Genomic DNA, 24,660 nt, shown 5'->3' on the forward strand with positions numbered 1-24,660 from the left:
CGCTGCACGTCTGTGGTTAGAAACACGCTGCACGTCTGTGGTTATAAACACTCTGCACGTCTGTGTTTATAAACACGCTGCACGTCTGTGTTTATAAACACGCTGCACGTCTGTGGTTATAAACACTCTGCACGTCTGTGATTATAAACACGCTGCACGTCTGTGTTTATAAACACGCTGCACGTCTGTGGTTATAAACACTCTGCACGTCTGTGATTATAAACACGCTGCACGTCTGTGGTTATAAACACTCTGCACGTCTGTGTTTATAAACACGCTGCACGTCTGTGTTTATAAACACGCTGCACGTCTGTGGTTATAAACACTCTGCACGTCTGTGATTATAAACACGCTGCACGTCTGTGGTTATAAACACTCTGCACGTCTGTGTTTATAAACACGCTGCACGTCTGTGTTTATAAACACGCTGCACGTCTGTGGTTATAAACACGCTGCACGTCTGTGGTTAGAAACATGCCTGCGATTACGAGATACAGAAGTTGAGATGTCGAGGAAATAACTGAGATTACTCGTTATCACAGGAAATAACATGTACGTGTGTCTGCTCAGGGCTTCCGTAGAACAGCTTCCTGTACATGAGGAGACGTTGCTTTTTTTAACAGTCTAAGACTGGGCGGGGACGTAGCAGGACGATGTGTGTGTGTGTGTGTGTGTGTGTGTGTGTGTAACAGTGTGACTCACTGATGTGTTTATGTCACAGAGGAAGAAGATAAATAAACGCACGTTCGTGGATGTTTTCACAGGATAATCCTTTCAAACACATGAAGCTGTCTGATCACATGACTTATGTCATACTTTTATTCATTATATGAACACTTAATCCCAAAACCTGTCCAAGGTCCCGACGACCCCGACCCTCCACGTCCACGTCGGCTGTTTGTTCACTCGTGTTTCCTCCTTTTTCTCATCTGTAATAATATCTGTTCCCTCTGTCCTGTGACCTCCGTGTTCAGACCTGCTGATTATTTCATCCGTGTGAGAAAGTTTCCAGCTGTCAACATTCCTCTGCTGGATTCCTCCCATGATGCACCAGGGCTCAAACAGATGCAGGTATTTCAGTGGGAGGCTGGAGTCCTCTGCTGTGTCCGTCAGATGAAGTCACAGACGTGGGGACTGTAGTCGCCTCCCACTCTGCAGCAGCACAGAGGCTCTTTATGTGGCCCAGTACCAGCTGGTACCAGCGCTCCTCGTCCTCCTCCAACACTTCATCTGTGTCTGCGCCCGAGCTCCGGACATGGAGCTGAAGCTGAGGATCAAACCTGTGGACGTTCTCCTCGGAGGGCTCGTCTCCGTCTGCTTCTGTTCACTCTGCTTGGCTGAGAGACGTGAGTACAGGACGAGTGTGTGGGGGGACTATCAGTGTCTGATGGGGGGATGAAGGAGTGAGGACGAGGCTGCTGAGTGTCACGGTGTTCCTCCTCCTCCTCCTCCTCCTCCTCCTCCTCCTGATTCCTCTGTAGAATCAGTGACTTTTCTTTCTCACGTTGGATTAAAGGATGTTCAGAGGCCTGCAGGTCGAAGAATCCACAGCTTCACAGCAGGAATTTAACACAGTCAGAGAGCTTAACCTTTGTGCAACTGAGATACTCTTTCTCTGTCTCCTTCCTCTCAATCATCCTCCCCTCAGCTTATGGGGCCCAATGTGGCCCCTGACCCTTATGTTGGGAACCAGTGCTGAAAGGACAGACTGGTTTCAAAGGCTTCATTTAAGTCTTGTGGGATTTGTAGTCAGCAGAGGAAACAGCAGCACAGACAGAGATTAGAGATTTGACGTGAACTCTGAAGATGGATTCATGTGCAGCTTAAAGAGACGAGATATCACACGTTAGCTTGTCAGCTTTTTGGTGAGTTTACAGCCTTCGTGCTAAGCTAAGCTAAGCTAACAGGGCTGTTGCTAGAGGGTTATCCTGGATTTTGCACTTGATTCTGCAGACCTGATGTAGACTTAGACTCTTCTTCTCTCCATATTCTGATATCTCCTCCCTCAGTGTGCACGGTTCCTCCTGGTCCCGTGTCGGTCCCTGAAAACAACACGGCCGACGTGCAGGTGGTGAAAATCATCTCCAGCAGTGATGTGACGCTGACGGTCTCAGTGAACCCTGAAGATCTGTTCTACCTGAGAGGAGACGCTCTGATGGTGAAGAAGGGACTCGACTACGAGGTGACTGAAGCTCAGGAGCTCAGGAACACTGGAGTCTGAATATAGATCAGATTATTACAGAACACTTGTGACAGATCAAATGAACAGACCTGATTGGACAGATTTCAGTGATAGTGTCTGTCAGAGAGCCAATCAGGGCCCAGCCCAGCTGTGATCACTTCCTGAAGCTGGTCTGAAAGACAAATAGATGCACCTGATTAACAAATGTAAACTGAGAAATCAGAAGTGAAACTCAATCAAATGTAATAATAAATATATGACATCACTTCCCCTGTGAGAGAGAGCGCAGCGAGCCGGCTGCACGCTCTGCTCAGTAACTGTAGTTTAACTTTCATCGCTCGTCTTTGTTTGTTTTCGTATCAGACGCTCACTTTGGGACAGAATGAAAAAGAAACCAGCTTTGACTGACAAACAGAGACAAGTACCTTCATCATCCTCATCATCACACAGCTGTTACATGAAGTCTGTGTGTGTGTGTGTGTGTGTGTGTGTGTGTGTGTGTTCCTGTAGTCGGTGTCCAGTGCGGCTCTGGTGGTGTGGGTGCAGTGCAGCAGAACCGGATCGAGCTCTGTGAGTGAGACACCTTCAGCACATCATCACAGTGTGTCAGAGAGGAGCTTAAAGTGCAGCCACACTGTTCAGCACGCGACACATCAGGCGGATATCGTCACATCATTAACTCATGAATATTCTTCATGCACCAGAGAACACACCAACGTGTTTGTGTCACTGAGCGTCCTGCAGGGGGCGCTCTGACCAACACATGATTGAAATCTGAAGTACATCTTTCAGAGAGCTGTCAATCATTAAATCCTCCATCTTTACTCATCACATCAGCCGCTCTCATCTCAGATCTGCATTTACTCCAGGTTATTGATTATCGGTATTGGCCATGACGAGCAGATAATTATCGACATCGGCTGGAAAAACATTTTGTGCATCAACAAATACTAAACGATGTAATCACCTGTGAGATTGTCTCTGATTGGCCGGCTGCCTGCTCTCTCTCCTCCAGGTGAACGAGTCTGTGGAAGTTCTGGTTGAAAACGTGAACGACAACCCTCCGAACTTTGCACAGAACCACTTCCTCCTGGAGGTGAACGAGGTGAGGAGAGTCACATCAGGGCTGCATGTGTTCATGTGTTCATGTGTTCATGATGCTGACTCTGAGTTTGTCTCCTGCAGCTGACTGCAGTGAACTCCAGTGTCGGAGTGATCGAAGCGACAGATGTCGACTCAGAGCCGCTGTACTACCGCCTGGAGTCTGCCACAGTAAGAACGTGTCACGTGACCGCAGCTGGACTGTTGTCACGTGACCGCAGCTGGACTGTTGTCACGTGACCGCAGCTGGACTGTAGTCACGTGACCGCAGCTGGTCACGTGACCGCAGCTGGACTGTTGTCACGTGACCGCAGCTGGACTGTAGTCACGTGACCGCAGCTGGTCACGTGACCGCAGCTGCAGATAGAACAGTATGAATGACTTCAGCTTAAGGATATATTGGCTGTTACATATATCTCACATGTACATCACACTAACTGATGTTAGTGGTGAAATGTTTTAACCTGTTGCACCTTTGTTTTAAAATGATGCTGTGTAAGTGTGACTGATCGTACCTGTGATGTGTCTGTGGAGCACCTGTGTGTGAGGCTTTTCTTTGTCCGTTAAAGGAGAAGTACTTCCGCCTGGAAAACATCAACTCTCCAAAGATCCTGGTTAAAAGCATCCTGGACTACGACGTGGTGCAGAAGATCTCTCTGGTGTTACACGTGCAGGTACAGAGAAAATTGGTGATAACATTATCCCTGAAGCTGCTTCCCTCCGACCTTTGACCTATGACCTATGACCTATGACCTATGAAATGTGTTGTATGTTCCAGGACACGTTTAACGGTTCGGCCTCCGACGAGCCCTTCTTCACCTCCGTGGCCTCCATCACGGTGCTGGTGAAGGACGTAGATAACCGGCCGCCGTGGTTTCAGCCGTGTCTGAGGACAAACTTAGGAACCGCCAAGCTCTGTGTGAGCGGCGGCTACAGAGGACGAGTCAACCTGACCGAGAAGGAGGTGAGACGTGATCCACCTCAGGGCTTCAGTTACACCACGGGAGCATCAGAGGGAGAGTTTCACGATAATATCTGTAACACAGAGAGGCAGAATCAGGTCGATCATCACCTCCAGGATTCATTAAGTTCTATCTTAGGTTTATTATACTGGTTTACACATGCACTGATTTACACATGCACAGGTTTACACATGCACAGGTTTACACATGCACTGGTTTACACATGCACTGGTTTACACATGCACAGGTTTACACATGCACAGGTTTACACATGCACAGGTTTACACATGCACAGGTTTACACATGCACAGGTTTACACATGCACTGGTTTACACATGCACAGGTTTACACATGCACTGATTTACACATGCACTGGTTTACACATGCACTGGTTTACACATGCACTGGTTTACACATGCACAGGTTTACACATGCACTGGTTTACACATGCACTGGTTTACACATGCACTGGTTTGAGTCCACAGGAGGGGCCGTTAGTCCTGGAGCCCGGTCCGGTGTTCGCCAAGGACGGAGACAAGAACCGGAGCGAGCAGATCAGCTACAGGATCCTCAGAGGTCTGAACACCTTTGATCTGATTTGTTGTTTCACACGACATGTTTCTGGACTTTGTTTGTGGGTTCAGCTAGAAGATCAACAATCAGCTGTTGTGAAGCAGTGCGAGTCATGTGATCAAACCTGAACACAAATGATCTTCCAGCAGAAACAAAGAGAAGCCGATCTCTCTCTCTGTCCTTTCAAACACTTTGAACTAAACTACAAACTACAACAAAGAAGCTGTAGAGAGCAGAAACACAGGCTGAGGTCAGACACACACACACAGATGGCCGTCTGGCCCTGTCTGCCTTCTGCTGCTCTTTATACTCTCCTTGTTTGGTAAGTGGGCACAGGTGAGCTCAGTCACCTGCTGCACAGATAGAGAGCCACACCTGGAGAGCACAGGAGAGAGAGAGACAGGAAACGCACAGGACTGTGGCAGGTAACACCTCCCTGATAAGAGGAGACGAGATAAGATAAGATGATGAGACGAGACGAGCTTTACTGAACCTCCAGAGGGGAAATTTACTCGGCCCCCACAGCCTCATGCGGGGGGGGGTGTCCATGACAGGGGTCAGCTGACATCCTCCTCTCACCCACCTCCTCTCTGGAGTCCAGAGGACAGTCCAGGACAGAACCGGACTCTTCCTCTGCTCCTCCTTTACCACTTTATAAACACTGTATGAACTATATATATATACATATATATATAAATATATATATACACATATATACATATATAATGTCCTTCTGGATGTCGTCTCAGAGTTTTACTGTCTTTTCTTTCATCATCAGGAAATGAAGGGAATATTTTCCAGATAGACGAGGACACAGGAAACATCAGCATGACTAAAGCCGCTGACATCGTGGGCCCCATCACGCTCACCGTTCTGGTAAAATCACCTCTTTCTCTCTGATGTTGTTGGATGGAGACATAGCAAACTCTTGGATCTTCTCGGTTGTACCTTGTCTCTCTGGGTCCATCAGGCGTCTCAGGTGACCAACAGGGATCAGTTCGCAGTGACGCAGGTCACCGTTGAGGTGATGAAGAAGAGCAGGAACCCTCCTCGCTTCGAGAAGGAGAGATATGAAGGATTCATCTACAGCAACTCGGTCCCTGAGAGCATGATCCTCCGAGACCGCAGCACCAACCGGCCCTTCAGGGTCCGAGCGCGCGACGAGGACTTCGCTGCGGTGAGGATCTTTATCTGCAGTTAGAAAGCTTCATCTTCTCGTCTCAGAGCTACAGAGACAGATGTTTCCTCAGGAGGAGCCCAAAAACAGAGCTAACAGAGTGTTAATGATTTAAACTCCTTTCACACATCTCATGTCTCACGCAGCAGGAGGTTGTTTGTGTTGGACGCTCTCACAACTTGAAATACTCATATGTTAGGTATAGGTGAGGGGGCGGAGTCTGGGTAGATCATGCAGTAGGAGGAGGAGGAGTCTCAGTCATGTCACTGTTGTTCACTCCAACATGTATCACCTGAGGGAGCAGGGAAGAGGATAAAGCAGAGAGACTCCGCCCACTGGCTGTGTGAATGTTCCTGCTGCGTTCACACACCTTCACACACAGTGTCTGACAGGAAGAAGTCTACTGACAGTCCTGGTCAGACACACTGTTCACACATGCAGCCCAGCAGCACGATGTCAGGTAGTGTGTGTGAAGGGGCTTTAAAGGAAGCTTCTGTGCTTCATAGTTTTACTGATGTACGAGTCAGTGAGCTAAGCTAACAGCTACAGGCTGCTGTTATTAGGAAACAAAGCCAGACAGAAGAAGTGCGTTCTGACTGTGCAGCACCAGACAGGTGATGTGGTGAACATGAAACAGTAGAGAGACAGGTGATTACTCCAGAGAAACAACCTGTCAACGCCTCTCACAACACAAACACCAGGTTAGATCAGCACGAGCACACATCCCAGGATGCTTCTCTTTGCCCTGTTCTTATTGCGTTTCTGTGTGTGTGTGTGTGTGTGTGTGTGTGTGTGTCAGGGCGTGAACCCTGACATGAAGTACGAGGTTCAGTACAGCAGCTACGTCAACGTGACGTCAGACGGTTTTGTGATCCTGAAGAGAGTGGTGAAGACGGAGTCGTTCGCTCTGCAGGTGACTGAACAATAAAACATGTCTGCTCACATTAATGAAACTTCTTCAGCTGTAAAACTTTGATCCGTCTCCTGCCTGCAGCTCAGAGCCGTGGACACGACGACAGGAGAGTTTGGAACAGCCGCCCTCTCTGTTCAGGTCATACCAGGTGAGTTTAACACTGACACAACATTAGAATGAGCAGCAGCAGAGACAGACGGTACGTGTATCTGAAACGAGCCTCATTTATCTTCTATCCTTTAAAGACACACCAAATGCTCACAAGAACACCACGTGTATCCATCCGCTGCTTTAAATAGTCCCCAAGAAGTGCACTATTTCCCCCTGTTTGAGTAACGTTTGTTATAATCTGCTGTGAGCAGCCCAAAATGACTGAACCTGAATCACAGACTTTATGTGTGAGCGTTTGTAACTTCTGTTAATCACTGTCAACACGTTTACCATCATGTACAAGCAAAAGGTTAAATACTAAACTTTCACACCTTTAAATAGCCCGACTGCTGTCATATTTACAAACCTGCATGAGCAGGGTAATGATCCTACTGATGATGTGATGTAACCCTGACTCTCTCACCTGTCCTTCAGCGGTGGCCATCCCGTCTCCCTCTAACGTCGGGTATCGACCCGGCGACATGGCGCTCCTCGGCCTGGTCATGGCGGCTCTGCTCGTCCTCTGCCTCATCGTGATTGGCTTCCTGATTTCCCGCCTGTGGAAGGGAAACGCTGGCATGGACAAAATCTGTGAGGTCAGTGTGTGTTCATTTTTAATATGTGAAGAGTTTCAGCTGAAACATCCGAACATCACGGCGAGCATTTAAACACACTTCCTGAAACACGACCACTCTCATATGTGTGCATAAATCAGTGGGGCTAAAGCCAGGAGGTGATTAGCCTAGCTTAGCATAAAGACTGGAGACAGAGGGAAAGAACCTGGCTTTGTTGAAGAAATGCAACATCAATAAATGAGCTGCAGCGTCACCTCTCAGACCAACAGTGTCTCATATCTGTGTGTTACTGTCGAGCTTCAGTCGTGTTGATGGACACATTTTTAAACTGAGGATCGAGCCAAGCTAGCGGTTTCCCCCAGCGCCCAGTCTTTATGCTAAGCTAAGCTAATCACCTCCTGCTTGATCTCAGCTGTGTTAACCCAGCCGTCTCTCTGCCTGCAGTGTCTGGGCCCCTGCCTGAAGTCGGAGCAGCCCCGCTCCGGTCACAGGGACTCCCTTCAGTACACCAACGACGGCTTCCAGACTGAGGGCGACCCGAGCCGCGGGGGGGCCCGGCGCTGGAACAACGCCATCCCAAGGAGGAGCACCTTCCCCCAGCCACGAGGCCGGGTCATCCCCCTGGAGAGACGGAACCGCCACTGCTCTTCCTGCGGCGTCTACGACAACCACGTCCCCGCCGGGAGCCCGTCAGCGAGGGCGTCCAGGAGGGGCCGGGGGGACGGTGACGACTATGGGACCAGGTCCATCCTCAACAAGCAAAGGAGGAGGGAGGGACAGAAGACCGTGTGGTTCAAGGAGAGCGAGGACTCCTCCGACATCGAGGTGGAGATCATCCCGGACTCTGTGGGCCGGGTAGAGGAGGAGACGCAGGAGGAGCTGGAGGTGGAGATGGAGGGGGTCGTCAGGGACCCAGCGGCCCCGCTCAGAGAGTCTGAGGGGGGGCAGGAAAACCAGAACACAGAGCCCGGCGAGGAGCGGGAACATGGAAACAACAGCTCAGAGACAGAGAGGCTGGGTGAGGAGCAGGAGGGCTGACAGCAGGGGTCAAAGGTCAAACTGGGAGAAAACTGAGCTGTTTTGTGTCTGTAGACGGCGTCCTGCAGGAGGTCTCAGCAGGCCGGAGAGACACGTCACCCTCTCTGGATGAACTCCTAAACCTGGAGGACAGATGATTTTTATACTGTGAGAGTTACTGAGTGTTCTGTCACACTTACACCGCCACGATTCTGCTTCACAAAAGCTCTTATTTTTCTACTTCATTTGTTTTGGTAATATTTTGTTCTCACTGAACTAATCAGAACATTGTTTCTTAAACAGTCTGAGCGGACTAAACACAGTCACAGAATACAGGCAGCAAACAGGAAGCTGCGGGACGAACACAGCTTACGGTTTGAAACATGACCCATGGAGGTATCACTACCCACAAGTGTCTGCACCTACAAGCTACTTCCACGCCCATGTTTTTCTTATAGCACAACGTTTAAACCTGCTCTGGCGTTTGAGCCTCCAAAACAGAGACGTTCGACAGCCTGCTGACCGCGTGTCCGTTCGACATCCCCGGGGCTCTGTCTCAGAGTGTGTGGCCAGAAACTGAGACCTTTGCTGCTGCTGCTGCTGCGCAGTTAGATTGTGCACTAAATAAAGCTACTGCTGCCTACATGCGCGGGAGGGAAGAGATTAAAGCTGCTTCCTCGGCCCATCGTGGAGTGCATGCCCCTTGTACGCCAGTGGTCATGTGATATAACATTTCATGTGTTCGTTCTGAGACGCTCGTGTTAAACGCTCGTCTGTCACCAGGTGAAACTACAACTTCTGGGTTTTGTTCCAAAAGTAGAAAAAGTAATTCCTAATCCCTTTGACATTTGACAAAATGTAATTAACAGAAAATCAGCAGTAATCTTATTTAAAGTATATTGTTTGGTTCATTAATGTAAGGATGATTTTAAATGATCTGATGTTTTGGTTTATTACGCAGCACAGAACCATCAGGTGTTCAGTATTTAACACTTAGAGCTCAAAATAAAACATCTTTTTCTGTGGTTTTAAACGTAATAAAATGCTTTTTCAGGAATGTTTTAAACATTTATAGGACATGAAATTCACAATGTAAGTGTCAGTATGTTACATCACCTGCAGTCAGGCGGGGGGGGCAGCACCTAACTAACACCTGTCTCCTCCTCCGCTCACTTCCTGTTCGAGCTTCACTAAACTCAACCAGATTTTGTTTTGAAATGATGTAATGTACTGACCACTGAAGCGCTGAGGGGACGTTTCCATGTGGTCTGTGTTTTACTGAGCACGTTAGTGAGGGACTTATTTTACGATGAGTACGATGTTAAGTTTAGTTTTTGTACATTAAAGTGATTCATGTCGATTTTAGATGAAATAATAAAGTTTGGAATGATTTGTTGAGTTTGGGGATCGGCTCGTTGGACAGTTCATTTTTCAGCACACATGTTCGCCCTGTGGGAAATGTGATGTTTAAAGGACAGTTCCATAACTAACAGCAGAGACTGAGGTCAGTGCGACTCGCCGTCATCAGCGTGAAATAGTGACAGGAAACACCTGATTAAACCACCATGTTTACCTTTTGCGGATTAAACAGAGACGACGAGTTTGAGAGTAGCTGGAAGGTGGATTTCCTAAGACAGAACTTTGCTGCTTTGTATCGTTTCCAGGCTAGCTACTACGCTAAGCTGACTGGCTGTAGTTTTATTTTGCATATCACACCTGAATCTGTGACAAACATCAGCTGGGGAATTGTGGGTAATGAAGGCAGGAGGTTTTACAAGCAATACGTGTGGTAAAAAGAGATGTCTCTTTGGTTCATCGTGTGTCCGTCCTCTGAGTGTTACAGGAGTGAAAAGATGAATGAGTGGAGTCTTTTTAGCTTGTTTGGGTTATAATACTCACAAGAACATTTTCATTGATGTCCAACCCCCTAAAATGAAAACTTTGGGGTTTTCTTCGACATACCTGAAGGGAGGGGAGGTGGTAAATATTTTCATTAAAGACAGAAAATCCAGATTCTTTTAAAAAGTGTTTATTGAGGCCGATCACATTAAGACACATCTCATCACCAGTCAGTAGTAGAACAACGTCTCCTAAAATGCAAATTTAAAGTTCTGTTTAAAACAATCCCTGATTAAAAACAAGAGAGATCACGTAGATGTTAAAGTGAACGTACCGATACGAACATCTGATCCCTCATCATTTACACCTGTCACATGACACATGAAACCTCCACCTGTCTCATTCAGTCTGCTGGAAATCGTACACTCTTCAGATCAGTGCATGAAGGCTCTACACAAAACCTATCGCTAAATACGGTTTGATTGGAAAGCAACAGAAAGCGTGCAGCGCAGATTCTCTCCCTAAAACTGTTAGCTTCGTACTTGATCGTGTTGCTCCTGTGCAGGATGTGCTTATTTGGACTTGGCAAAGCCGACCCTGTTGTTGTCCCGATCAAAGACAGTGTAGTACTGCCCAATGAATACATCTCCCAGAATCCACAGGGGCCCAGCGGGGGCGGGGATGTCCAGACCCATGAAGCCGCTCAGACAGATGGTCTTTCCTGCCTGAGTCACCTGGATAACAAGGAGACACACGCACAGTCAGACACTAAATCTGCAGGTAGAACACAGACCTGCAGGTAGAACCTAAACCTGCAGGTAGAACCTAAACCTGCAGGTAGAACACAGACCTGCAGGTAGAACCTAAACCTGCAGGTAGAACCTAAATCTTCAGGTAGAACCTAAACCTGCAGGTAGAACCTAAACCTGCAGGTAGAACACAGACCTGCAGGTAGAACACAGACCTGCAGGTAGAACCTAAATCTTCAGGTAGAACCTAAACCTGCAGGTAGAACACAGACCTGCAGGTAGAACCTAAATCTTCAGGTAGAACCTAAACCTGCAGGTAGAACACAGACCTGCAGGTAGAACCTAAATCTTCAGGTAGAACCTAAACCTGCAGGTAGAACACAGACCTGCAGGTAGAACACAGACCTGCAGGTAGAACCTAAATCTTCAGGTAGAACCTAAACCTGCAGGTAGAACCTAAATCTTCAGGTAGAACCTAAACCTGCAGGTAGAACACAGACCTGCAGGTAGAACCTAAATCTTCAGGTAGAACCTAAACCTGCAGGTAGAACCTAAATCTTCAGGTAGAACCTAAACCTGCAGGTAGAACACAGACCTGCAGGTAGAACCTAAATCTTCAGGTAGAACCTAAACCTGCAGGTAGAACACAGACCTGCAGGTAGAACCTAAACCTGCAGGTAGAACCTAAATCTTCAGGTAGAACCTAAACCTGCAGGTAGAACACAGACCTGCAGGTAGAACCTAAACCTGCAGGTAGAACCTAAACCTGCAGGTAGAACACAGACCTGCAGGTAGAACCTAAATCTTCAGGTAGAACCTAAACCTGCAGGTAGAACACAGACCTGCAGGTAGAACCTAAATCTTCAGGTAGAACCTAAACCTGCAGGTAGAACACAGACCTGCAGGTAGAACCTAAATCTTCAGGTAGAACCTAAACCTGCAGGTAGAACACAGACCTGCAGGTAGAACACAGACCTGCAGGTAGAACCTAAATCTTCAGGTAGAACCTAAACCTGCAGGTAGAACCTAAATCTTCAGGTAGAACCTAAACCTGCAGGTAGAACACAGACCTGCAGGTAGAACCTAAATCTTCAGGTAGAACCTAAACCTGCAGGTAGAACCTAAATCTTCAGGTAGAACCTAAACCTGCAGGTAGAACACAGACCTGCAGGTAGAACCTAAACCTGCAGGTAGAACCTAAATCAGAGACAGAGCAGTGTTGGATCCATGTTTGTTAATCTCAGGTCTATGTTGTGCGCCGTCTCTCCTCAGACAGACATCAGCCTCCTTCTGACTTCACTGAATCAAACAAAGCTGCACTTGTTGGTTTGTTATGACTCCACACAGTCACAGAGCTGTATTGTCCCTGCAGGAGCTGACTCTGTCGCCCCCTGCTGGATGACAAACATGTACACAGTCTCACCTTGAGGACGTACTGCTCTCCAGTCAGAGAGTAAGACTGCCCCCCGATCTTAAAGGTGATGATGGGCAGAGACGGGACCTTATCGCAGCTCACCATGTACTGAAACAAGAGCAGAGGTCACAGCTCAATACACAGCTCATTTTAATTCATCATCTTATCACTCGGGGCATTTTCGGCTAAAACGCCTAAAGCATTAAAAAAGTAAATAAAGGTCTGTTTTTGAATCACTTGGGGTACATGCATGGGTGTGGGCTTGTTTGAAAGGTAAGACTCTGAATTTCCTCCTCAAACAGTCAGAATCACTGTCAGTGCTACTGGCATTGAGTTATTTAAATTGGAACAACACAGAAATTTGACATTTTTATTGTCACCTGAATTTTTCTTTGCAAAAAAAAGCCTGCAGAGGATCACACTGACAGGTATGACCTGGAAAGGGGGGAGGGCCCTAGCCCTAGCCAAAGTTGTAAACTTGTCTCAGTCCAAAGTAGATTAGAAAAACAGCTGTAAACACATTAATATTTTGTGTTATTCTTAAGGTTGGTCCATGCGTTTCCAAAATGGACCACTTGGAGACTCCAAAGGACCCATGCTAACCAAGGCCACATACTGAGGATAAAATGACTAACTTTTGAATGCTTCAAGCTACAGACATGGTTCGGGGCTCTAATGAAAGGTGACACTTAGAGGTACCCTATCCCATATTCATATTCATATCCCAGATTCACTGTCAGTACTTCTGACACAGAACTATTGAAGCATAAACAACTTTTTAGTGCACTTTTATCCTTTTGAAACTAAACTTGTGCATATAAAAGAGTCAAAACAAGTGCTAGAAGTTTATATACAAAGTAACACACAGAAAACTATTGACATATCTACATGCACACACAGGTACACATCTATTTATAAAATCAACTTTTTACAGGTCCTTGGTAACGTCATTATAACAGCCCCCCACTAGCCCCCCTCCTCTGTATGCAAATTCACAGCCTGTTGGCAACATGGCAGCCATTAGAAGAGTCAGAGCGAGATCAAAGCACAACGGCACGTCCCAGGACGAGCACTTCACTGCACTTTGCCTGCACCGCAGCGGACAAAACGCATTCGTAACTCAAACTAAGGCTTATTTATAATAATATAAATTAATATATGTTATATCACACACACAAACACCTGCAGGTCAGCAGACGCACAGGGAAAACACACGGGAAAGCGAATGACAAAATATGCATTCATAACTCTAAATAAGGGCTATTTATTTATAAATATAAAGTAATATAAATATATATGTGTAAGTTATACAATATAATCATTACTTTGAGGGTCTACAGTCCAAAACAACGGCTCTAAGACGGGTCTCTCTGTTTACGCACAGACGCAGCCAGCTCAGCCTCACCACTTCTCCCTTTACGCTCCCCCCTCCTCAGCTTGCATCTACAGTTACCCAGACACATCATATATTGCCGTGTTCAGAATTTCATTGGCTTTCAGCTGATGTCAATCACACTTTGTTAAGTTGCATTTGGCCGGCTCTGCCTTCAGTCAAAGAGGAACAGGCACCTTCCTTCAACGCCGACTCTCGTTGGCTACTGTAAGCTGAGAATCAGTAATGGAAGCTCCTATTGGTTCAAATAAGACCTCTATAGAACGCTAAGAAGCTCGCCTCCATTTTGATATCGGAACGGAGCGGTATATGAATTTATTACAGTAAATACACGGGGAAATGAGGCATTTCTGACGGCTGATTAGTAACGACGAACGGCGATCCGTGGATACTTATTGATGGAATAATGCTTTTGGACTAAATACTTCACTGGATTATATCATCTGGACCTTTAGCAATGTACCAGGAGGGAATTCATGAAAATAATATGCATCAGTGGAATACAGCGAGCCTTCATCGGTGAGTTACGGCAATTTAGTAATTGTTTATGTATTGTTGGCGTTAATTGCACCCGCTGTGGTGATTGGATCTTTTAATGGTTAATATCAATAGAATCTTGAGAATCTTAGCTTTCTAATGATGTGACACATGAGTGACAACATAAAGTAAGCATCGTAGCACATATGCAAATGTTGCAGTGATCGCCATGACGGCCCGCCGGCGGGCCGTAGAGTGGTAAGAGGCTACCAACAAACTGGAAGTAAAATGTATAAAACTGAATTTCAGTTTGATTTCACAAAAGTATTCGGTACCACATAACACGGAAACACGTCAAGCAACACTTCAAATCCATGACGTGTATTTAAGGAGGTGCGTTCAGTCGCTTTGGTCTTTCTATGAAATATATCACCAATCCTTTAAGGGCAACACGCTCTATGTTATGTGTATTCAGTGTGTGTGTGTGTGTGTGTGTGTGTGTGTGTGTGTGTGTGTGTGTGTGTGTGTGTGTGTGTGTGTGTGTGTGTGTGTGTGTGTGTGTGTGTGTGCGTCTCACCTCTCCCTGGATGAGAGGAGTGGCTCCGATGGCTTTCTGTAGGTTCCTGACCTCAGCGGAGGGGCCGGTGATCAGGGACGTCCCTGTGTCCACGATGGCCTCACAGCCGCTCGTACACAGACTCAGCTGAGGGCCCACGGACATCCTGTAACACACACACACACACACACACACACACACACATTAATATACCGCACAAACACACATACTTCAGTATTTGAAGTACAAACACAGCCTCACTATGACCGGCGAGTGTTTTTATGAAGCACATATGAAAACAGACGCAAGCTTCAAAATAAAAGCAAAAAGAAAACAAAGGAAAGAAAGAGTTGGACAAAAGCCAAGTGAAACTGTAACATAAATAAAAAGGTTTCATGAGGATTATTATGAAATGACATCTATAACAGTGTTTCTCAACTGGTCTCGCCTCAGAACCCACCACCACCTCCTTAGTGACCAATTGTGACCCAAATTTTTTAACCAGTCAAATATATTTAATTAAAATTTGTGCAGTTTGCATAAGAAGAATATATTCCCTCTACAACTGATTCAATTAACAGCCTAACAGAAATAAGCTAAAAAAGTGCGACATAAAGGCAACTACTGTGGGGCTCAACAAACTTCAAGAATGTAAATGTGACTGTAGCTGGGATTACTAAATCAGTGGATACATGGAGTGTGAATAAACTACACTTGTCATGTCATAGGAAGCCCATGTCCTTCAAAATAAAAGTGCAGCAACCACTTTTTGACACAACTTTTCTTTTTTTCAAGCACACATCCGCGACCCACTTTTAGGTCCCGACCCACCAGTTGAGAACCACTGATCTATAAGATGTAAACTGTGTATAAGCTGCACAGAAAGGACTGGTCTTACAGATGGTGAGTAAATCAAAGATGCTGTGGTGGACGTCCCAGAGATCAGCTGATGTCTCTGATAGCGAGCTCTTTAAATTTCGCATTTTCAAATCAAAGGCAAAACATTTCCAAGTAAAGAAAAACAGTCCTCATGTCGGAGGTCAGAAAATGTGTGAAGTGGAATAAATGATTTCATCGTTTCGTCAGCTGACTGATCATCTTTACACATCTTCACGCGGTTCACACCTGTGCTCCCCCCCTCACAAGGATGAGGACAACACCATGACCCGTGCGTGGAGTGAATCTTTGTATTTATGCTATTGGAAAACTGACCCGTCCATGTGGATCTGCCAGTAGGCCTGGCGGGTGATGTTGACGTAGTTGAAGTCTCCACTGTAGTATTTGGGGTCTGTTCCACCCAGCAGCAGCTCACCACCAGGCTCCGTGTCCGGGTTCCTGAGGAGAGAAGAAGAAACTCAAAGTCAAAGGATCAAAGGATGAGGTCTCTTTTCTCGTCCTCTGCTTTAAAATATTCGTTAAAAATGGATTTGAAAGAAATTTTGATTCATCAAAGCATTCAAAGTTACGCTTTCCTGGTTACACAGGTTACACATTCCCACCTGTTGAGGTAGAAGGAGAAGACGTTCTTCTCCACCTTCTTCTGGCTCATGATGTTGTCAAACACCGGAGCGACCCCGTCCACTGAGATACGAGGGTACGCCATGCCGAGGATCCCATCAAACTTGGCAGCGATGAAGGCCACGCCCGGCTGCTTGATTGCTTCTCCGAAGAGCTGGTTCTCCACAGAGAGGTCTCCGATCTGCAACAAGAGAGGAGGAGTTAGAGAATTCAAACCCACTGAATTTAAAGTGTACTGTGATGAGATGCTCTTACTGTGCAGGTGTCCTGGCTGAGGTAGCCCGACAAGCTGCCAGTTCCATACTGGATGGCGAAGGCGGTGCCGTTCTTCACGTAGGTGCTGGACTTGGCAGAGTTGTACTTGTGGTGAAGCACTGAGAGGAGCAGAGCATGAAGACGTTAGATTTACTGAACTACAGACGTGTTGGTTTACAGCTGCTGATCACTTCATCAGACTCACAGCAGGCGATGTCTAAGATGGAGCAGTGGACAGAGGGCACCCACAGGTTGGAGGAGCCGGTGTCGAACACCACGGTGAAGGGCTGAGGGGGGGTCCCCAGGCCGATCTCTCCGTAGTACTGAGCCTGGTCAGGAGAGAACAGAATGTAATGATTATCAATAACAACAGGAATCATGGAGGCTCGTTGGGATTAACCGGATTTGAAAGACTAAACAAACCAGAGAGAACACAGCTGTGAGCTGATGTTTAACAGGAAATGAGATTATGATAATCCCTGAGAGAAACTGAGCACTTTAAATGTTTCTGGACTCATTCAGACTAAATAATGCTGATGTCATCCAGCTCGTCTGAACACAAGGACTGAACGGACACACACAGTGCGCTCTTATTTTGAAAATAAAACATCATCAGTGTTAATATGATGGGCTGAGAGTCGATCATGTGACTGCAGGTACATGAGGTAGGTAGTCCTTTGGGAGCCTCAGGTGAACTTTCTGAAAACTTCAACAAAATAAGGTCATGCTCATTTTCTTACCCACAATTCATCACAACACAGAGCTTGTAGTTTTTCTGTTTGCCGACTGAAAAAAATAACTTTTAGAATAATATAATATTTAACCAAATCATGACACAGAAATATGCCGTCTGCTTTAGAGGTCGTCAGAAACACTTAGGACTGTCCATCTGTGGTTTATTAAGTGTAGAACCCTAGCACTCGACTTTACGTGATGACAGTGAACACATCACAGAGGGAGTGTAGCGGATGCTGCTCCAACCTCACACGTTGCCATGACAACGGCGAGAGTGACTAAACTTAGCCCTTTTTCTCTTTAATGATTATTGTAATATTTTACCTTTGTTGCAGTCCTTAAGAATTTAATTTCACTGCTGTCAAAGTATTATATAAGCATTATACAGTATTAGTTAATGTCCTTTGTTATGTTCGTCCTGGTCAATAAAGTTTTGTTGTTGGTCATGTGACCATGCTGCACGCAGACGTGGTGCAGCGCCGGAGAGACTGAGAGCTGGCGGGTGGAAGCGGCACTTGTTGATCCCGTCTTTTATTTTGCATTTCTGTTGGTCTACCAGGCGAACACGGTAAATATTAAGTTATTTAAATTGTTAATTTACTGTCGTTATTTATTCCATGCTAAATGTCTGAAATAGTCTTCCTTGGTTTTGGAGTTTTCACGGTGTTTGACTGTCTTCTGTGAAGATTAGACATGAAGGTGAACATCAGTACGAGTCGTGGATTCCTTTAAAGACCAGCAGCTATAGGGAGGACTCAGCTTCACAGTGTTTTCACACTGATCACTGTTACACAGAAACTTCAACAGAAATCTGCTTTAACTGGATTAAAATTAAATTAAAGCCGCAAGCGGCGATGAACGGGCCCTCGCACCCGTGGCCACGTTGGGGCGTGTCGCGGTCACGGGGTACGAGCCAGCCTTGGGGCGTGCTGCAGCAGCAGAGTGTGAATGAGCCACAGCATGTGCTGCAGCCAGGGGCTGTGCACCAGTAGGTGGTGCTATCAGCATCACCCAAAATCCTATGGAGATCTGTTCAGGGCAGTACCCTCATGACACCTGTGAAATTTGGAGGAGATTGGACAATGTATATGAGAGTTGATACAGGCTCTGCCCAGTAGGTGGCGCTATGACTATGAGTGAAAAATGTATCTGTAGATGTGTTCAGGGCGGTACCCTCATCAAACCTGTGAAATTTGGAGGAGATTGGACAATGTATATGAGAGTTTATTCAGGCTCTGCCCAGTAGGTGGCGCTATGACTATGAGCGAAAGATTAATATGTAGACCTGTTCAGGCCGAGACTATAATCATGCATGTACATTTTGAAGCTGATATAACATTGGATGTGAGAGGTAGTACTGGCTCTGCCCAGTAGGTGGCGCTATGACTTTGAGTGAAAAATGTATATGTAGATGTGTTCAGGGCAGTACCCTCATCAAACCTGTGAAATTTGGTGGAGATTGGACAATGTATATGAGAGTTGATACAGGCTGTCACCAGTGGGTGGCGCTATAGGATTGGTAAGAAAAGGAGTGTGTAGATCTGTTCAGGGCGGGACTCTGATCAAGCATGTGAAATTTGGTGCAGACAGGATGAAGTACAGGCGAGTTATCGCAGCCTAAATGTTATGGCGAGGCATCATGGCGAAGGTTATATTCGTGGCGCCGCCAGGGTCACGCCCTCTGTTGTAACCTCACCAAGTTTTCTCACAGACCTTAATCAAGATCTTAAGAGTTTCCTGACATGAATTTGAGGTTAATATGTTTTACCACCTTGGAGGAGGGGCTTGTAGAGTAAAACATGTCACTTCCTGTTTCCAGTAGCGGGCGCTAGGCCTGATGGGAAATATTTTCATGTAATTGTGTTGGGGCTGGGATTCTTGTCATACATGTGAAATATGAAGAGGATAGAAGACTGTATGTGAGAGTAACAGTGATTTTCATTTTTTGGCATTTTGCCCAAAAAACATCAGACTTTGACCCCCAGCCAAGGCCACGCCCATTCTCAAAAACTCAAGCTTTTGATAACTTTTAATCTTCAATGTGTTGTCAATAAACTCAGCGACTTTGAAAAGTCTGGGAGGAAGTCCCTAGGAGGAGTTCGTTAAAGTATGACCCCTGTAAATCGCCAAAAACACGTCTTATTTTGAAATTCAAAGCAAAATGGCTGACTTCCTGTTTGGTTTGAGGTATGGGTGCAAGAGGCTTTTTAGTGCGTCTTGGGCTGTTCAATATGCTTACCAAATTTCATACACCTAGGTGAAAGTAACCTCTATGGGGAGGCGTTTTTGAAAATTTCTAGGGGGCGCTATGGAGCCATTTTGCAACAGTCATCTGCGAAACCCACAAAATATCAAATTTTTCACCAGACCTGATGCACAGTCCAAATTTGATGAGTTTTGGGGCATGTTAAAGCCGCCAAATATGCGATTCATTTGGCACCAGAAACAAACAAACAAACAAAGAAAGAAAGAATAATAATTCCTTCAATTTCAAGAGGTCCTCGCACCGCCTTCGGTGCTCGGGCCCTAACAAGTTGATGATTAAATAAATCTTCCTGCTCGATTTGTGCTTAAACTCTGAATCACTTCAATTATCTCAAACGAGTGCTTATGTTTGTAACCCTTATATCTGCAGGTTATTGGAAACAGTAAAACAAACACTGATCTGAAACAATCTCTCTGCGATGATCCAGCCGACGAACAAGCCGTGACACCAGCTGCAGATGAATGTTAAACCAGTCTGCAGTTACACATGTACAAAGAACAGCAGCCTGTGTGATAGAGCAGGCTAACAGTCGATCAGCCTCCTGTCAGCTGTTTGTGTCACTAATGTCAGCAGGACGCAGGTCACACACTCAGACACGTCCATAAATCACTCGTGAGACTTTCACCACCACAGCCTGACACAACAAGTGATTACTGCACAGAATGAAGTCGACTTCGTGTTCATGTGACCGACAGAGACTCGAGTCACTGAGGCGTCAAACTACTTCCTGTTTCTGATCAGAGCTTCACGCCTGATTTATTCTGTGGTCAGTGATCGGCTCAAAGTACAGGATATCCGATTTCATCTTCCTCCGGTGGTATTCAGCTCTTTATAGTTTGTGGTCCAGGTTTGAAGCATGGAGCTTCTGCCTAATATCAAGGAGAACACTTTGAGGCGTTAGAAACAGTAAAGCGGCATTTCTGGACTAAAATCTAAATTCTGGTGAATTTGAACATTTATCTGTCGGCAGCTGATCAATGGTCACGTTTTACAAAGTTCATTCTGCAGCCAACATCAGATAACATAACATAACATAACATAATGTTAATAAATTAACATAATGTTAGAATGAATGACTCCGACGGACGTCCACGGTGTGATGTTCAGATGACAGTGTTTCCACATTCTCGCATCACAAAACAAAGGATCTTGACGACGCAGTGATGAGATGATTATCTTAGACCGACTCAGTGTAAAGTAGAACATGTGATATCACTGCATCATTGCAGATTCTGGTTCATTGTAGCTCAACTAGAGCTGCAACGAATAATACTTTAAACGACCAAAAGGAGATTCAGCTCCAAACATTTTTAATTGATTTATCGTGGTGACTTTGAGCCAAAAAGTCAAAGGTTTGCAGGTTCCACCTGTAAAGCGACACATCCGTTTGGGCTTTTGGGAAACTGTGCTGAACGGTCCGCTTGGGCCAATCAAAGCCCAAATTGTTACAAAGTTGCATTTTGCCTCAAGTCTGGTTTGTGTTCACACGGCAGCTTTCACCAGCGGACAAAAAGTTTTGATGCGCGAGGAAACTGCTCTCTGATTGGTCAGAATTTCCACATGGGTAAACTCCCTGAAGTAAACAAAGCTAGAGCACACTGATCGATCACACTCAACATGATCGCAGACTTTAACGTTTAACGTCACTTGTCTCTGTGCTCTTGTCCTCCCTTTAATCTCAAAGACTGACGATGTCATCACGAGGCTAAAGGTGACTGTCCAACATGTTAAAGTCAAACCGAGAGCCAACTAACTTCCTGTCAGCTGAGGGGCAGCTTCACAGTCAGCTGAACACACTGAGTCAGCAGTCAGGTAGTATTGGTGATATTACTGTAGAATCTAGAATGACTCAGCGTTTCGGTCTGTGCAGAGGATTTACTCTGTGCAGGAGGGTCCGACTCTACGTTCAGCTGGGAGGATTTACAGACCAGGTCAAACACAAGGGGACCTTTGTTGTGGCTTTTTAGCGTCTCAGTGGTGCACTAATGAAAGTGAAGACTTTAGAGTCCACAGGTCAGTGATTTTTAGAGAGCCATGCTTACGTCCAGGTAGTTCTTCAAGGTTTCTGGAGTGGGTCCATCACTGGACGGGAAGCCAAAGTTGTACTTCAGGGAGTGTTTGTCGGCCAGCAGCTCCTCAGCTTTTTTCCCCGAGTCCGTCAGCTCACGTCTGATGGAACGGAATTTCTTTAAGGGGATTCTGAAGGGAAGAAAACAGGAATAATTCAGGAGTCCATTTGTAGCCTGGTTACAGATCTGTGAATCAACACGTACAGCTGCTATTATTTGGATTTGAATAATATAATAGGGAACACATGCAATGGAAGACTGGAGGCGGTGCTGATAAGATTTGACCCACATACTTCAATCTTATCTGCACAGCATGTTGCACAATATAATGAGACATAAAGCAGCTGTGAGTGAGACCAAAACACACCCAGTAATAACAGAAACACCAAATAACAGGAAATGTACAGTTAACAAAAAGTTTAAACACAAACTTTAAATTAAAACCGTCTGGATTCATTTCATCAGTGATAGTTTGAGCTTGTTCCTAATAATGTGGCAACAGAGTGTGGCAACTAGTTGCATCAGGTTTCATCAACGTTTCCTACAGTTGCCGACAAGGGCAAACACGGCTCAACAGCCCAAAAGATTTCCTTAGAGAGAAACAGGCTGCAAATTCAGAAACACGCACAATAATCCAAAACGAGTACAACGATGGAGACACGCTGCAGAACACCAAACAAATGCATCAACAGCAAACGCACTGCAAACAAATAAAAGACGTGACAACAGAGTGCTGCAATGCATGATAAATGAATCCACCAAATATGCTTTGTTATTAATTTGGTTCATAATGTGTAAAAAGGAAAGAGTTGCACATTCCTAGATTTTAACTTTTCCAGACAGAAGTTTCGAACAGCAGATCACAGTGAGGGTTTCAGGTCGGTCTGGTCCAGTGTGAGCTGCAGGAGAGAAACTCTGACTCTGCACATTGTTTAAAGTGTTCCAAAGTGCTTCAGTTAAGAACCTCAAAAATACCTCCAAGTATTTTCACTTCCTTCTTGCTTCCCTCCAGGGGATCCGAGAGGATACATAGTCGTATTCACACCCGACACATTCACACCGCACATTAATATTTATGGGCATAGTGATTTCAACCAGTTACAATATGAGTAGTGCACACATTTAAGCATTGTCAGTCTTAATGTAACAATATGCAGCTATACACTTAAGTATTTTTAAGTAGTAGTGTAGTTCCTGCACCACTTCTATACTTTATATATTTTTTTATTTTTTTATAATGTACACACACAGTAAATAAGTCTTATACTTTAACTTCTGCACGAGTATGTGGTTGTAACTGTTGTAAATATGACTTAAAAGCTGAATCAAGAAGCGGTTTCTGGAAACACCTCTCCTCCTGCAGAGAGGTGACAGGATCACAGCGGCCATGACTTACACATGTCACATGACCAGACATGTAACGTTACAGACAGTTACATAGAGAGGAGTGGAGATAACAACAAGCCAACGTTAGCTCAATGAATACATGGTACTGAAGTAGCTGAGGTGGCTAGCTGTTAGCCAAAAGCCTTAGCGACCCTTCAGGTGATACTTTGCGCTAAATGTGCTGACAGACCGTTTTCTGTCAGTTATCTAACAGAGTCCACACAGTGTAAGTTACATGTTAGCTAGCATTAGTTCACAAATTAAACCGTTGTCATGTTTAAAATAACTTCCGCATTAATATTTCTTCTTCTTCTTTACTTACCGAATAAGCGCGTCGCTCGTGAGGGCAAACCCCGCGAAAAAAACCAGCAGTAAACCCCTCATCCTCACAGGATCCTGGAAACAACAATGACCAAGCACTTCGACTGTTTGCTATTAAACCGACTTTTATCAGCTGACCGAGGAGCCGAGCCACCGTCACGTGAAGCGCTCGGCCATGACGTCACTTCCTGATTTTTTTTTTTTTATATTTGAGCTGCTCGTTCTTCTTCAGGATCATGTGATCCTGGATGTGCAGGACGTTCTGTCTCTGCTCCTTAAGTTCCTTCATCAGTTTTTTATTTTGACTCAATATTTCACAGTTTTGACTCAAAGTAAAGAATCAAACATGAACTTATTATTGTGACTTAAAAAACAAAAATATTGTTACCATAGAATTTCATCTGAAGCTTGACCTTAAAGATCCAAAGATTTGACCTTGTCTCATCATTTATGACTTGAACACCTGTCCGACACAACAGGGTGTATTTCGTGTAATCCAATGAATGCATTTCAGGGATTATTGTCATGCACTGTTATCACATAATTTACACAGGATCCACTGTCTCTTTTCTGTTACTGTTTTGAGAGCAGCCGGAAGGAATTTTTGCAGTTAACATGTTTTGTGCAAATTAATTCATGAAAAACTGCTTTAGTACATTTTTGGAAGTCTTTTCTTCCACCAGGTGAAATATTAAGATGAAATATAAATAGTTAAAACCACTCAAGTCACGTTGTAATCATCACAGCTCTAAGTTTCCTCTGCTGTAATGACGAGGACTGAACATATAGGGGCAGCATCGTCACACAGATCACAGCCAGCATCCAGGATTCTCCCTCAGTGAACACCAAAGCTCTCTGTCCTTCAGCATCGCAGGGAAACTCTGAGACATCACTCCAACATGACCAACAGATTCAGAACAGCAGCCTGGTACTAAGACGGGGCTGGTCTCTATAGCTCATGTTTCACCAGCAGCAACTAAACTCCATTGACAAAAACATTTCACCTCACAGAAAAAGGGAGTTGCTGGTCCA

The 24,660-nt window shown here is 45.4% G+C and overlaps 2 protein-coding genes across 2 annotated transcripts; one reads left to right on the forward strand and one right to left on the reverse strand.

Annotated features, from left to right (window-relative positions):
* The first annotated feature begins 3,723 nt into the window (after positions 1-3,723).
* On the forward strand, positions 3,724-9,189 carry cdhr5a (cadherin-related family member 5a). The gene is made up of 10 exons (XM_069679245.1): positions 3,724-3,732; positions 3,853-3,957; positions 4,062-4,247; positions 4,731-4,821; positions 5,597-5,694; positions 5,789-5,995; positions 6,795-6,908; positions 6,990-7,056; positions 7,494-7,654; positions 8,078-9,189. Exons 1-10 carry the CDS (start codon positions 3,724-3,726, stop codon positions 8,669-8,671), a joined length of 1,632 nt encoding a protein of 543 aa, XP_069535346.1. The 3' UTR covers positions 8,672-9,189.
* A 1,474-nt stretch (positions 9,190-10,663) lies between these two features.
* Positions 10,664-23,770, reverse strand: ctsd (cathepsin D). The gene is made up of 9 exons (XM_069679257.1): positions 23,630-23,770; positions 21,895-22,051; positions 17,057-17,180; positions 16,852-16,970; positions 16,578-16,777; positions 16,291-16,413; positions 15,100-15,244; positions 12,662-12,760; positions 10,664-11,223 (listed from the first exon to the last, which is right to left on the reverse strand). Exons 1-9 carry the CDS (start codon positions 23,689-23,691, stop codon positions 11,062-11,064), a joined length of 1,191 nt encoding a protein of 396 aa, XP_069535358.1. The 5' UTR covers positions 23,692-23,770; the 3' UTR covers positions 10,664-11,061.
* Positions 23,771-24,660: the final 890 nt, after the last annotated feature.

The sequence above is a fragment of the Semicossyphus pulcher genome, unplaced genomic scaffold (genome assembly GCF_022749685.1).
Source record: "Semicossyphus pulcher isolate SPU_LCO1_2020_fin unplaced genomic scaffold, fSemPul1.0.p SCAF_38, whole genome shotgun sequence".
Classification (NCBI taxonomy): domain Eukaryota; kingdom Metazoa; phylum Chordata; class Actinopteri; order Labriformes; family Labridae; genus Semicossyphus; species Semicossyphus pulcher.